The 14530-nt window shown below is 51.8% G+C and overlaps 1 protein-coding gene and 1 pseudogene across 3 annotated transcripts in view; both read right to left on the bottom strand.

Annotated features, from left to right (window-relative positions):
* The window catches only part of LOC124522176 (pleckstrin homology domain-containing family M member 1-like), a 30232-nt gene extending 18744 nt beyond the window's left edge, over positions 1–11488 (bottom strand). Inside the window, exons 1-4 of one of the 3 annotated variants that reach the window (XM_047093474.1) lie at positions 11320–11488; positions 8068–8156; positions 4342–4589; positions 1981–2607 (exon numbers count right to left, since the gene is read on the bottom strand). In XM_047093474.1, coding sequence (XP_046949430.1) covers positions 1981–2607; positions 4342–4589; positions 8068–8115 — 923 coding nt within the window. In that variant the 5' untranslated portion in view covers positions 8116–8156; positions 11320–11488. Of the gene's footprint in view, positions 1–1980; positions 2608–2856; positions 2948–4341; positions 4590–8067; positions 8157–11319 lie in introns of those variants that run through there. The other 2 variants (XM_047093473.1, XM_047093475.1) reach the window with 2 other exon arrangements.
* Positions 1–14530, bottom strand: part of LOC124522185 (leucine-rich repeat-containing protein 37A2-like) — a 334305-nt pseudogene that overhangs the window by 264979 nt on the left and 54796 nt on the right.

Consider the following 14530-nt stretch of genomic DNA (forward strand, 5'->3'; position numbering starts at 1 on the left):
TTGGCCTGCCGTTACTGGACTTGGGACTGGTAGAACAGGGCTTGAGGCCGGATCCTGCTACAAGCCAGTCCGTACCGGCACCCAATCTGGTGTTCTTCCCACAGCAGCTGGGAAACCTGTAAAGACTTGAATGAACCAAGAAGGTAGGGGCACTCAGGAGTAGAAAAGAAGATCCTAGACGCTGGCTGAGGGAACACGGGTCTGGCTGAAGGAAGCGCTTAATAAAAATTTACCATTTTCGGGGCGCCTGGGTGGCTCAGTCAGTTAAGCGTCCGACTCTTGATTTTGGCTCGGGTCATGATCTCACAGCTCCTGGGATCAAGCTCTGCATCACGCTCTGCACTGACAGCGAGGGGCCTGCTTGGGATTCTCTCTCTCCCCCTCTCTCTCCCTGCCCTTCCCCCACTCATGCTCGCTTGCTGTCTCTCTCTCTCTCAAAACAAGTAAATACACTTGTAAAAAAAGTTTATCATGTTCTACCTATTAGATGAGCAAATATCCAAAAGTTTGATAATACCTTCTGCCTACAAGGCCGAGGGGGCACAGGTACATTCCTGACAGAGTGTAAACAGGCGATTATCTATGAAAATTGTAGATTCATTTATCCTTTGCCTCAGCAATTCTGTTTCTGGGACTTTACTGAACAGAGATAGTTGCATAGAAATAAAAGATCACATACACACAGTTATTCATAGAAAGAGTGAACTCCAGTGTCCAGTAAATACAGGGCTGGTCAAATAAACTAAGGTACATTCATACAATGGAAACACATGCCACAGGGGGAAAAAAAAAAAAAAAACTGAAGAAACTGATATGAAGCTCCAAAACAAAAATTCTGAGCTCTTCTAAGACAAGGTATCAAACAGTGTATTTATAATAGCTTTGTGGGGATGAGGCAGAGATAAGAAATATAAAAGACATTAAAAAAGTCTATCTATTCATATCTGTTAGATGCATTTAGAAACATCAGAAAAAGACATGTAAAGGGGGTGCCTGGGTGGCTCGGTCAGTTAAATGTCTGACTTCAGCCTAGCTCATGATCTCACGGTTCGTGAGTTCGAGCCCCACGTTGGGCTCTCTGCTGTCCGCACAGAATCTGCTTCAGATCCTCCGTCCCCCTTTCTCACTGCCCCTCCCCTGCTCATTCTCTCAAAAATAAATAAATAAACTTTAAAAAAAAGAAAAAGAAAGGTGTAAGGAATTGATAATTATGGTTACAAAGGTGGAAAAGACGTTTCACTGTAGGTAGACTTTTTTTTCTTACCATAAAAATAAATCTATTAAAAAATGAATGTTTCAAAAGGGCCTGAATGAAGAAGGCTCTGCTGTGGTGAGCATGGTTAACATAGAGAGATGGTGACTCACTACGTTGTACACCTGAGACTAATATAACACCGTGTGTCAACAATACTCAAATAGAAAAAAGTTCTTTTAAAGAGATAGCTCTGCCCAGGGTGCCTTCTCTAGTCAAGTTCATTGCTCCCTGTGCTCTTCCTCCACTCACTTGCTTGGCCCCTTTTGTGCACCACCTCCTCCAGGCCTCATTCAGGGTCTGTGTCCTTCAGAGGCCTTCTGGGAGGTCGCAGCGGAGCACCCTGATGCGCTGGGCTTCACTGCGTCTTTTGGAAGTCGTATATCTAACTCCGAACCGTTCGTTTCCGCCCTAGGGGCAATAATATTTTACACGAAGCCTCAGAGAAATTAGGTAACTTGTGGAAGATCAGCCAGGGGTAGAGCTGGATCCTGATTCAGCTCTGAGCCCTCCCTGAATCCATTCTCCTCGCTGCCCATGTGGCCTCCAGTTACAAGTCCCGGCAACTCCAGTCCCTGAGGAAGAGCCATGGTCCCCTTTTCCTTTATGCCCTTAGAGAGGTCAATGCTCAGTGACAGGCAATCACATGCTATAGGAAGGGAGAGAAAGAGGAAGAGGAGAAGGAAGGAAGGCAGGGGGAGGAGAAGGAGTGGGGGAAGGACACTCACTCTTGCAGAGACGGGTCTGAATCATCGGCATTTGCTGTCCCCAGGTCGGAGTCGTAGGACATGGGCTCCTCGGAACGGTCTGGACTCTTGGAGCCATTCTCTTGGAGTAGGCAGCTATCAGAGTTTAGGCTGCAAGACAGCTGGGATGAACTGGCGGTGTCCAGGCTGAGGGAGGAGGCCGTGAGCTTCCGGTTCCGTCGGATCTTATGGCCTGAGTGCTGGACTTCGATGTCCTCCGAGCCTGAGGAATGGGAAATTGAATCCAGAGACTCTTTCCGCTGTAGTTCGGTCCCAGAGGTGGTGAGGGGGTCGAGCTCAGAGAGCGGGCAAAGCCCAGAGAGAGCCAGTGGGGTAAGCGTCCACTCGTTTAAGATGGCGGACTTGTAGGAGAGCTCGAAGGATAAGGACGTCAGTCCCTGCAGGAAGCTGAGGAGGAACTCGCCCTCCTCGGCGTCTCGAAGCAGGGCTGTGGGCTGATAGTACTCGCACAGGCGGGCGGGCTCCTGGAGGAGCAGCTTCAGGTAGCACTCCATCAGGCCGTCATTGAGGGCCAGCCTCAGCCAGGCCCGGCAGCGGCCCACGTCCGTGCTGACAAAGATCAGGTGCTCCAATTCCGAGACGATGTGTCTGCGGGTGGAGAGGACAGGCTTGTTTCAAGAAATGATTTCAGATCACGGAGGATTGTTTTATCCACTGGTGAGCAGGAGCCAGTAATAACGACTGCAAGTATATACAGGCTTGGGAAAAAATCTCAGAGAGCAGTGTTCTACAGGGAATTGAGAAATATTTAGCTACAACTCCCCACTTTTTCGAGGTTACTGTCATGCAGGATAATTGCCATTTTTGTTACAACTCCCCAGGCGCCCTTGACATCACCTGCTCATCCGGCATACATCTGATGAGCCCCTAAGTGCCAGGTCTTCGGAGCCGTGAAGATACAGGATACAGACATGGTCCTGCCCTCAGTCCAGGTTACTACCTTTCAAGGGCACACGGAGGTGAACCCTGTGGTCAGTAGAGCTGGGGTGGGGGGAAGGCAATCGCTTCCAGGTTGCAGTAAGAACAATGCCTCAGGCAAGGCATTGAGGGATTAGGCATAGGGATTAGGGATAGGCAAGGCATTGAGCTGGGCCTTGAGGGATTTCAAGCGGCAAAGATGGAAGGGGAACCTTAGGCACCAAGGACTGACAGAAAAAAGGCACCAAGGGTAGGGAAGCAGCAGCTGTGTAACAGGAGTGGTGAGCACTCCCGTTACAGCACAGGGAGGAGGACGAGCGGCTGATTGGGTTGCAAAGTCAGGTGATGCAGGGTCTCGAGCATCCAACCGGTGAGGCAAAGTGGGGCAAGGGTCCCCACACCTGGCTGTGCGTCAGAATCACCTGCGAACCTGGTCAGGATACAGATTCTGGGGCCCCAACGAAGTGAATGGGACTCCAGGCTAGCACTGGGGAGCCTGAGAGTTTTTACACCGGGAAATGACTCGACCGCAGTCACGCAGACTTCTGGGTGGGCTGCTCGGGATAAGATCACGTACCAAACTCAGTTCCCGAACCCTTGGTCTGATGTAAATGCCCTTCCTCTGACCATCACAGTGCCCCGAGCACGTCTCGCCCATAGGAGTGCGTGCTCCACAGGGCTCAGGGAATGAGCTCGGGTTAGCTTAAGCTCAATAAATGTTGACCAGCTGCCTGACCTAAGGACAGACAGAATGAGATAAGGGGGACAATTAGAAAGCCACTGCCACCTGGGAGTGAGGTAAGACCCTGAGATAGGGCGGTGGCAGTCAGCAGGAAAAGGAAGATACAGACCGACAAGGCACCTTCAGGCTGAAGGTGGCATTTAATAGCCCTTAGAGGCAACGTGCCAGCAGCTGCTTGCTCCAAAGCCCAGGCAGTTAGGGCCAGGGCCGCAGAGGCAAACGTCCCGGGGTGGATATTCAGATGATCCGGATTCCACTGCTTTAAAAAATGCCACAGCCTGTTAGGATATAATACTTAGCATAGAGATGTTCAAACATTCCAAGGCAGGGTCAGCAAACCTCTTCTGTCAAGGGCCACTTAGTAAAGATTTTAGGCTTTGCAGGCCACACATTCTCTGTTCCAACCACCTAACTTTGCCACGGTGTGGCAAAAAAGCGGCTCCTGCTAAAGGCGACCAGCCAGGGGCCTGAGCAGCCCCAGGCCATTGCCTGTGCGCTGAGGGGCTCTTGAGGCTCGGTCTAACAATAACCCCTATCTCACCCATCTCCATTCTAGAACACAGAGCATCTCTGCTGCCTTCCCATAGAGCTGTAGAGGGAGAGCCCAGGCTCACCCACACTGAAGCTCCTCCGCAAAGCAAAGCCTCCCCTGCTGATCTCACTTGTGGGTGACAGCTTTCAGGAGGGGCCAGAAGACAGGCTGAGGCAGAGGCTTCTGGTGGGCGCTCTTCTTCCTTTTCCCTCCGGCCTCGGCTCGGATGTGCTTGGCATGCAGGCCGTGGATAAATACAGCCTCCAGGGCACTGCACATGGCGTTGGCATCTCCGTCTTCGCTAGTGACCACTGTGTCCGAGGACACGTACTGCTTCTGCAACGCCTTCACAGATCCCACTAGCTTCTTCTTGATGACCTAGTCAGTGTCAGACATAACACAGGCCTTTAGAAGATCCTGCGGTGACCCCTGGAAGGGAAGTGCTTATCACCAAATACACGCACACCCACACACGTCTCACGGCTACCTGTGGGTGTGTATACAGCAAAACTAGCACAAGCTAATCATAGAAAACAAAGATGGGCGCCTGGGTGGCTCAGTCGGTTGAGCGTCCGACTTCGGCTCAGGTCGTGATCTCACGGTTCATGGGTTCGAGCCCCACGTCGGGCTCTGTGCTGCCAGCTCAGAGCCTGGAGCCTGCTTTGGATTCTGTGTCTCCCTCTCTCTCTGCCCCTCCCCCACTTGCACACGCACGCGCGCGCTCTCTCTTTCTCTCAAAAATAAATAAACGTTGGGAAAAAATTTTAAAAAAAGAAAGAAAACAGAGACAAAGCATAGAGGAGAAAAGGAAAATTACGTACTTATACCACCCAGAGATAGTTATTTTTTTGCAAAGATATTTGTATGTTTTTCTTTTGTTTTGCTTTTTAAACCGAACTTCAGTGATTTGATAGCCATAGAAATCTTGTGTTTAAATACCGGCTCCATCATAGTTACAGGTGTGGGAGCCTGCGTGATCCATCTAGGGCAGGGGTGAAGCTTTCCACCTTGTTTAGGGGTCTACGATTCCATGAAGAGGCTACAAGTGCCACTTTAGAACCATAAAAACACCGGGGCGCCTGGGTGGCGCAGTCGGTTAAGCGTCCGACTTCAGCCAGGTCACGATCTCGCGGTCCGGGAGTTCGGGCCCCGCGTCAGGCTCTGGGGTGATGGCTCAGAGCCTGGAGCCTGTTTCCGATTCTGTGTCTCCCTCTCTCTCTGCCCCTCCCCCGTTCATGCTCTGTCTCTCGCTGTCCCAAAAATAAATAAACGTTGAAGAACCATAAAAACACCAAGAAAACAGGAGCATGGTCCACATTACGAAAGATCCTAGGGGCACCTGGGTGGCTCAGTCAGTTAAGCATCTGACTCTTGATTTCAGCTCAGGTCATGATCTCACGGTTTCTGAGTTTGAGCTCCGTATCTGGCTCTGTGCTGACAGTGTGGAGCCTGTTTGAGATTCTCTCTCTCTCTCTCTCTCTCTCTCCCTCTCCCTCTCCCTCTCCCTCTCTCTGCCCCTCCTCTGCTCATGCTCACTCTCCCTTTCAAAATAAATAAAATAAATGTTATTTATTTAAAAATATCTTTTTAATGTTTATTTTTGAGAGAGAGAGAGAGACAAAGTATGAGGGGGGGAGGGGCAGAGAGAGAGGAAGACACAGAATCCAAAGCAGGCTCCAGGCTCTGAGCTGTCAGCACAGAGCCCGACGCGGGGCTCGAACTCATGGACCGTGAGATCATGACCTGAGCCGAAGTCGGACGCTCACGAGCCGTGAGATCATGACCTGAGCCGAAATAGGACGCTTAACTGACTGAGCCACCCAGGCGCCCCTAAAATAAATAAATAAACTTTAAAAAGAAAGAAAGAAAAAAGGAAAGATCCTTGACCTGGCAGTCAGAGGCAGATGTTAGTCTCAGCTCTGTTGGTCAACAGCTGGGTCACTGCAGACATTTCACTTAACCTCACTGAGCTTAATTTCCTCATCTGTTAAACGGAACAAATACTTCCTGACCTACAGCACAGGAGTTGGGGGGTGGGGGGATTACTCTGAGGGCAGGACTTGCTTTTTCTTTTCATTCTTGCATCCTCAACACTTGGCCTGGTTCCTGACACATGTAAGTATTCCGTTAAGGTCTGTTACATAAATCAATTATAAATTACATATATGTAAAATCCTTTGGAAAGATAAAGACAGTTCTGTCATAATATAAGCATGTCAAAATTACCTATGTGTTTTGGAAAAGGATTGGGAGGGAATACAGAAAACCTGGTTTGAACTGTTAGCTGATAGGATTATGGATAAATATTTTACTGTTTTATTTTTATCTTAGCCCAAACAGTTCATGTTAATGTTCTTAGAAAAGTCGAATGTTCTTTTTTTCCTTAAAAAAAAAAAATTTTTTTAATGTTTATGTATTTTTGAGACAGAGAGAGACAGAGCATGAACGGGGGAGGGTCAGAGAGAGAGGGAGACACAGAACCCGAAGCAGGCTCCAGGCTCTGAGCTGTCAGCACAGAGCCCGACGCGGGGCTCGAACTCATGGACCGTGAGATCACGACCTGAGCCGAAGTCGGACGCTCAACCGACTGCGCCACCCAGGCGCCCCTGTTCCTTTTTTCTTTATAACAGCTTTAATGAGACACAATTTACATTGCATAAAATTCACTCATTTAAACTATACAGTTCAGTGATTTTTGGTATATTCACAGAATAGTGAAACTACAGCCACTACCTAATTTTAGGACATTTTCATTGTCTCAAAAAGGAAAACTGTGCCCATGAGCAGTCACTCCTCTCTAGTCCCCTCTCCCTCAACCCCCAGCAACTACTAATCTACTTCTGTCTTTATGGATTTGCCAATTCTGGACATTTTGTGTAAATGAAGTCATACAGTATGCAGTCTTTTGATGTTAGACATCTTTTCATATGACTTATGGGTCATATACTTCTTTCATTGTTTCCTTATTTGACTTGAGAGAGAGAGAGAGAGAGAGAGAGAGAGAGAGAGGCAAAGAGAGAGGGGGACAGAGGATTTCAAGTGGGCTAGGTGGTGACAGCAGCAAACTCCCAAATCGTGAGATCATGACCTGAGCCAAATGGACGCTCAACCGTCTGAGGCACCCAGGCCACCCTAATGCCTTCTTTTCTTTTTTCTTTTTTTTTTAATGTTTATTTATTTTTGAGAGACAGAGAGAGACAGCATGAGAGGGAGAGGGCAGAGAGAGAGAGAGGGAGACCCAGAATACGAAGCAGCCTCCAGGCACTGAGCTGGCAGCACAGAGCCCGATGCGGGGCTCCAACCCATGAGCCGTGAGATCATGACCTGAGCCGAAGTCGGATGCTCAACCGACTGAGCCACCCAGCTGCCCCTTCTTTTAATGTTTACTTATTTTTGAGAGCGAGCGAGAGAGAGAGAATGCGCATACGTGTATGTGCCTGTGGGGGAGGGGGCAGAGACAGAGCGGACCGAGGATCCAAAGCAGGCTCTGCTCTGACAGCAGAGCGCCCAATGCAGGGCTTGACCTCACAAACTGTAAGACCATGAGCCGCTTACGATCATGACGCTTAACCGTGTGAGCCACCCAGGCGCCCCATATGTATGACTTCCTTTGAGAAATCCTTGGTCTTTAGGCAGCCCGTATTAAAATCCGTCGTTTTTTATCAATTCCCATTCCATCACCAATAAGATGTTCTAGAAAGGGCAGGATCTCCTCAGAGCCTGCTTCTGCTAGAACTCTTTCTCAACCCGAGGCCTCGCTTTCCAGACAGTACTCATTCATTTCAAAGTGAGGAAAACCAATGACATGGCTGTCCCGTGCCCCCTTCCCCACCCTTGAGCCTCTCCGACTGCCTACCGGGATGGCAGCCCGGGGGTCCAGTCCATTCTCCACCACCGAGAGCATTTCCGCTCACACTGCAGCTCCCTCGGAGAATCACATGACACCTGCAGAGACAGACGGCGGCGGCCAGATGAGCAGGTTCCAGCTCACCACCCCCAGCCAATTCTCCCCCTCCCCCAGCAGGCAGCGGGTCAGCCCACCTTCCTCAAACTGCAACGCAAAGGCCTCTGAATTCAAAAGTAAAAGCCAAGAGTGGATTTTAAGGAAGGAAACAAGGGAAGAGAAGAAATCTGAGGGCTCGGATCTCAGGAGGTGGGGAATCCTATGTGCCATGGGTGGGTCCACCCCAATCAGGGCATGGAAAGGCCTCTGTATGCCACACCAAACGCTGGCACAAAAAAGCAGGGAATGAAGGGCTGATTTGGATACAGAACTAAGGGTGCGAGGGGGATGCTGCCGCTGGAGGTGCCAAGAGCCCACATGGACCAGGAAGCAGGGGCTCACAATTCACACTCGGAGCCTCTGACTCCTGTGCCAGCCCGATGTCTGCCAGCTCGGCAGGGACAAGCACAGCCGAAGGAAGTTTCCAAAGGGAGGGCCTCTTGCTACATAGCTGCTTCCCCTCCAGGCACGAGGGTCCAGCTGGAGCAGCACAGGGACACGCCTAAGGGAAACAACACGGGTTCGAATCTCGATTTGCCACTAACCACTCAGGCATGCTAGGTGGGGCACCACGGCAGACGTCTCAAATGGAGGTTATGAATGTGGAAAACGCCCAGCACAGGGCCTGACGGTACTAAGGATAAATGGTGTCTATTACCCCGGTTGGATGTGGCCAAGCCTTACAGGCAAAGGCCACTGTCTGAATGAGTCCGCTCAACTACCTGAAGTCGGTACACAGGTAAATCCCTCAGGGCACTGGCTCCCCCCCACCCCCCGGGGGTGGCTTAGGTGGGGGGCGGGGGGGCTCAACCTGAGCCTCGGGGGGGCTGTTGGCTGGCCTGGACCGCCCCAGCCACTCGGACGGACCAGGATTGGGCAGGCACATTCCCATCTAAACAGATCTCTAGTGACCACACTGCCGAGCATGGAGGGACACCAAAAAACAGGTCATCGCTGTCTCTGTTCTCAAAAACCGATGGCCCAAAGAAGTTATCAAATGGAGGCATGCTGAATGGATTTTGTACCGTTCACACACATTGCTTCATTCATTCCTTGGAACCACCCTAGGCGAGCTCTTTTATTATCCAGATCTAACAGACATGAAATCAAAGCTGACCCAGGTCAAGGAACTTCCCAAGATCCCAGGGCTGATCAGTGGCGGGCTCTACCACCTTCGGCCAGGATGACATCCACCCTTCTGGAAGAGGCAGGTGTGAGCTAGGGCTAAGGGGTGGCTGGGGAGGGGGCAGGGGAGTCTTGGGAGGAGGGCTCTTCGGCTGGGGGCCCAGGTGGCGGGATGCAAGGGAGCATCGGGGTTGAGTCTGGCAGGAAAGGTTTACAGGCGAACAGCGAGGCATGGAGAACGGCAGGGTGGCCCTAAATGATGAAAGACGCTCTGATTCAAGCCCTGGCCTCTGGATCCGGCAGAGGGTGAACAGGACCCAGCGCCGACCTTCCTAAGTAAGGACATGCAAAGGGAGACAGGTGTGTGGAGGACGGCCCCCACGAAACCAGCTCTGGTCAGCGCACAACAGACTGACAGGAGGAACGCTAGCCCCTGGCCACAGCCCATCAGGCTGTCTCTCCCTCCACCACTTTCCCAGCTCCTACCCACTGGGAATCCTCAGGACCCTTTGCTGGAGACCAGCTCCATGCTCTGGCCACCAGGGCACCGGGAGAAGGGGACGTACTACAGAGTCGGTCCTGAAACCGTGCCTGATCCTAGAGGCTGGGTTTCTTCAAGGCTACCCTACGCAGCCCTGCAGGCCAAGTTCAGGCTCTCTGGCTTTGAGACCCTGGCATCCAATCCCCTTTGGCAATTCCGGGGGCCTGCCCTTCTAGACAGAGCCTCAAGCCCTAAAACTGCCCTTCCCTCAGCCGGCCCCAAGGCTTGGGCCTCAGCAATCTGAAGAGGAGGACCATTGAGGCCTCATCAACTAATTAACTGAATATAATATTCACTGGAGGGAGGGAGGCTTATCGTTAAGTGGGTGCTCTGGCCAAGTCAGGGTCTGCTGAAAAAACAAAGTAAACTGACACTGAGGTCAGAGCAGGGCCAGACAAGAGACAACTGTGACCTAAAACAGTGTCAGGAACGTCACAAAAGGACAACAGTGCAGAGAAACCTAGAAGAATGGCCACTTGACAATTCACAAAACAGAACTGGGACGTGGGGGTCAGGCCAAAGTTCCGGGCACATCTTTCTTTGCAGGAAGCCAAAGCTCCCTACATAGGCCTGTCGGTTCTAGAACGCCTCAGGAAGGCAGGCAATGGCTCAGAGGCAGGACCACGACCATCTACGATGTGAGATCTCTGGGCTCTGGGTCTCCTGACTGCTAGGTCAGCACTCCAGCAGGCTCCTTGGGTGGGCCAGACCCCCATCTACCACGCTATGGGACTGGTTTCACTTTCTATCCTCAGAACTGTCTTCACTGACACCAAGAAGCAAACGAAAGAGGGGTGGGTCTTCAGGAGACCCAGAATCAAGAGAGCAAGTAGAGAGTTCAAACATCCCTGATACAGCTGAACAGAAAAGGTGAGTGCCGTGTGCCTTTAGGAAACTCCTAAGCCACCCTTCGTCTACCTCTGCCCCTCTGTATCGGTTCACTCTGGCACAGGATCTCGTTCTCTATCCTCATTTAATTCTTAAAACAATCCTGTGAGAGAAGGATGATTATCCCTCATTCACAGAAGAGAAAACTGAGGCTCAGTAGAAACACGCCTCAGGTGAGGGACAGAATTTTCTCATTCCAAGCTCTGTGCCTTTCGCCCGTTCATACTGTCCCAGGTCCTCGGTTCAAAGAGTTTCAGGCAAACTTATTATTCACAGACTCTTCAGAAGCTCCACCTTATCAAAGAAGGCCTAACACTGACAAGAAACGATCTTGCCCATCAGATCTGTGGCCCCACCTAGCTGACCACAGGTCCTTTCCATGGCAGCCAGGTTTCCGAGCTGTCCCTCCTCAAACGTTCCAACACACAGGAAGGAATCGTTGTGGTTGATTCTCTTGGTGATACTGCCTGGCCTTCTATAAACATCCAATTTCACTTCCTCCAGAGACTAAGGAAGAACGAAAAGAGGAGAAGGACTCAGATGAGACTTACATTAAAAGAAGAAATGGATAACCTGGCTTCACCACTTTCGAAACACTCCGTTCATCAGTAAACAGCAACCTCTTCTTCTGAGAGACTTCCCCGCCATCCGCGACAGCCTCGTCTCTAAGGCCTGACTCCGATCCTGCACCTGGCTATGCACGACAACAGGCCGGTGTTTAAGCCCTCCAGCTGCTGTACCAGGTGATGAGTCAGGGTTTTCAGTTGGAAACAAATGACAAAGTTATCTTCTGATTCTGAAAGACAGCGGACACTTCAGACATGTGAGTGCTGAGTAAACAGCACCTCCTTCTACCTGAAGAAAGTTGGATTTCTAGACAAGAGCCCTGTGGGGGGTGGGATGGGTGTGTGTGGGGGGGGGTGGGGTTGGGCAACAAAGCAACTGAATATCAGCTGGAGGGCAGGCAACTTCTAGCTCGTGATTCCCAGTCCAAAGGCTAGTGGGTGAGGCCAGAAATGTGAAGTCTAAGAACACTGGGTATCTTTCTTTCCTCCCTCCCTCCTTCCATCCAACAACACCCATCTCTCCCATATTCTTGTCCCAGATCCCTTAAGATTCTGCCAAGGACCAAACTCCGAGTGAATGAAAGCAGGACCTTTGCCCGACTCATTCACCATTGTATTTCTAATGCTTCAAACAGTGCACGGCACACAGTGGTGCTCAAAAAATACTTGCTGAATGAACAGATGAGTAAAATAAAAAGGCTCAGACCGTTGCAGACCGTAAGAGGTTGAGGTATACAACTTTTCAGTGGTGGGGTCACTGTGGAACTCCTTCCATTACACCAAGCTGCCAACAGGCTGAAACCCTTCAGAGACCACACCTTAACGGAAGGGGATATTGAAGGTCAAAGGACATCCAATTCTCAAAGGCGTGAGACTATAAATGCAAGCAGAGACAATGGGTCTTCTTTGGGGTCCTTTACAATGGCTGTCAAATGGCCAGTCCTTTGGAGTTTGGTCACCAGAACTTAGAGGGGAGGTGCACCCCCAAATCCCAGGAGATTATAAATGTTAACAATGGAGCCTGGGTGCCTCAAGAATGTCCTGCTACTCTGAGATAACTTGACTCTCTGTGTTCATGGGTAATCAAAATGGTCAAACCTCAATGATCCAGCACCTGCAAAAACAGGAAGCAATTCAACAGCCTCCACGGAGGCCTCGGCGTCCCCAGGATCCACTCACCTCTACTCTTCACAACATGTAACGTCACCTCTGGCACATTCGGTAGCGGGACTAATCTACAACCACTTCTGGCCAGGAGGAGCACTGGGTGAGGGTCCTTTCTAAGCGGCAGGGCAATACACACGGACATGATTCTGTGACCACAGCCAACCCCACACAGTGGAGAAACCCCTTGAGTTTCTCCAGATCATCACCCAAAAGGAAGTGATAAGCTCCCACTGCCCCAGCTGAATGAGTAGCTATCCCTCACCTTCCAGGTATTTGGATGATACCTACCATTCCAGCAGCCAACGCGAGTAATGTAATATGGATGCCAGGAACACAATCCTTAAGGACAGCTACAGGGGACCTGACATCCAGGAAAAGCACTTGACCCACGGGAGAAGGATCTCTACTCCTCCACACTTACTTACCATCTGAGGCCCCGCATCAATTGAGGTGTTCGGCAAGTGCCTGGCTCTGAGAAAGCAGGGGGGGTTGGCAGGGGACTGCACTAGGTTCTCAGATCAAATGGGGACCACATCAAGGGAAGAATGGGCACAGAGTTGGGATGAAGAGTTGAAATGGGGATAGGAAGACGTCAATCTAACAAGATTGGGTAGGGGTGGTGGGAACTAGGGCAGCAAGAGTTGGGGGGTGGTTTAGCAAAGACTCAGGAATGAAGTGTCCTCAGGCTGGCTGGGGATGGAAAGAAAGTACGTGGTGGGCTTGGAAGTTAGGGGTTGAGTGGGTGAGGACAAGAAGATACATACAAGACTTGAGACAGGGCTGAGATCAGAGTTATCAAGAAGAGGGGGGGTAAGCGCAATAGGGCATCTACTGTGGTGGTAGGTATTAAATGAGTGGGGGGAGGTGGGTGTTTTGGCTGAGCAGACCTTGGGGGGCTGAGCAGGGGGGCTGGGATAAGAAAGCTGAGCCTGAAAAGGGGTAAGCCAGAAAGACGGGGACGGGGGACGGGGGGTTCGAGGAGGTTTGCGTGGAGCACTGGGATCGCCAAAGGGGTTGAGGGGTGAGAATGACACGCGTTAGAGGGAGGCGGAGGGAAGTGGCTGTCCTAGGGGTTGCAAGTGGGCTACCGTGGGGTCGAGTGTGGCTGCACTTACGCAAGACCAGTGGTGAAGGGGTGAGGGTAAGGGCTGGGCTCGGGTCACGGCTGAAGAAGAGGAAGGGGACGGGTCAGCACTGGCTGTTTGGGCTGAAGGCTCGGGTCCGAGTGGGGTAGGGTGCGGGGCTCAGGCGGGGAAGGGAAAAGGCTCTGAAGCAGGACAGTTTCAAAGCAACCAAGGGTTTGCGATCACGGACAGGGCTGGTGACCCATCGCCCGTTCTCGTCTCGGCCCCGCCGTCCCTTCTCACCCTCCTCGCCCTCTGACCCCTAACTCACCAGAGGGAGCGAGGAGGCGGCGCGGGGCACTCCTGGCCACTGCAGCCCCTAAGCCTCCGACCAGGCGCTGCGGCCTCCCGGCCAGCGACAACAGGAAACGGCGCTCGCGGCGCCTGACGCCATCACGTTGGTTCGGCGTCCGGCCCCGCCCCCGGACCGCGGAGCCAATCGCAGGGCCGGCGGAGCCTCGGGGCGGGGCCAGCGCTCGGGAAAGCCCAAGTCCCCAGCCCCAGAGCAGGTGAGTGATCTGGGAGGCTGGGGAGTCTGCGACCCGAGATGCGCATGAAGAGGCGAGGCCACCGGGCTAGCCCACCAGTGTCGGGCGGAACGTGTCCTACTGCCCGCCCCCAGCAGTGTCTGCGTCTCACTAGATCCCGGCCGCCTTCTGGGTTCATGACCTTGCCTGGGCACAGCACTATCTACCATTGAGGCTGTCTGTTGGCCTCCTGCCCGGAAGGTTCCCACTTGTAAAATCGGACCAATAACGTCTACCCTAGTTTTGCCTCCCTGAGGGCATCAGTGCAGTAGGTGCTTCCCGCCTGGTGGTTCTCAGGAAAAGCATACAGGTTTTGATCACCGCTGTCACCAAGGGAGCACCTTTAGGTACCCGTCAGCCCCCAGGCATGAAGCTTAA

This window comes from Lynx rufus, unplaced genomic scaffold, assembly GCF_022079265.1.
Source record: "Lynx rufus isolate CCGP_SWC_20201006 ecotype Redwood Valley unplaced genomic scaffold, mLynRuf1.p SCAF_34, whole genome shotgun sequence".
Lineage (NCBI taxonomy): Eukaryota > Metazoa > Chordata > Mammalia > Carnivora > Felidae > Lynx > Lynx rufus.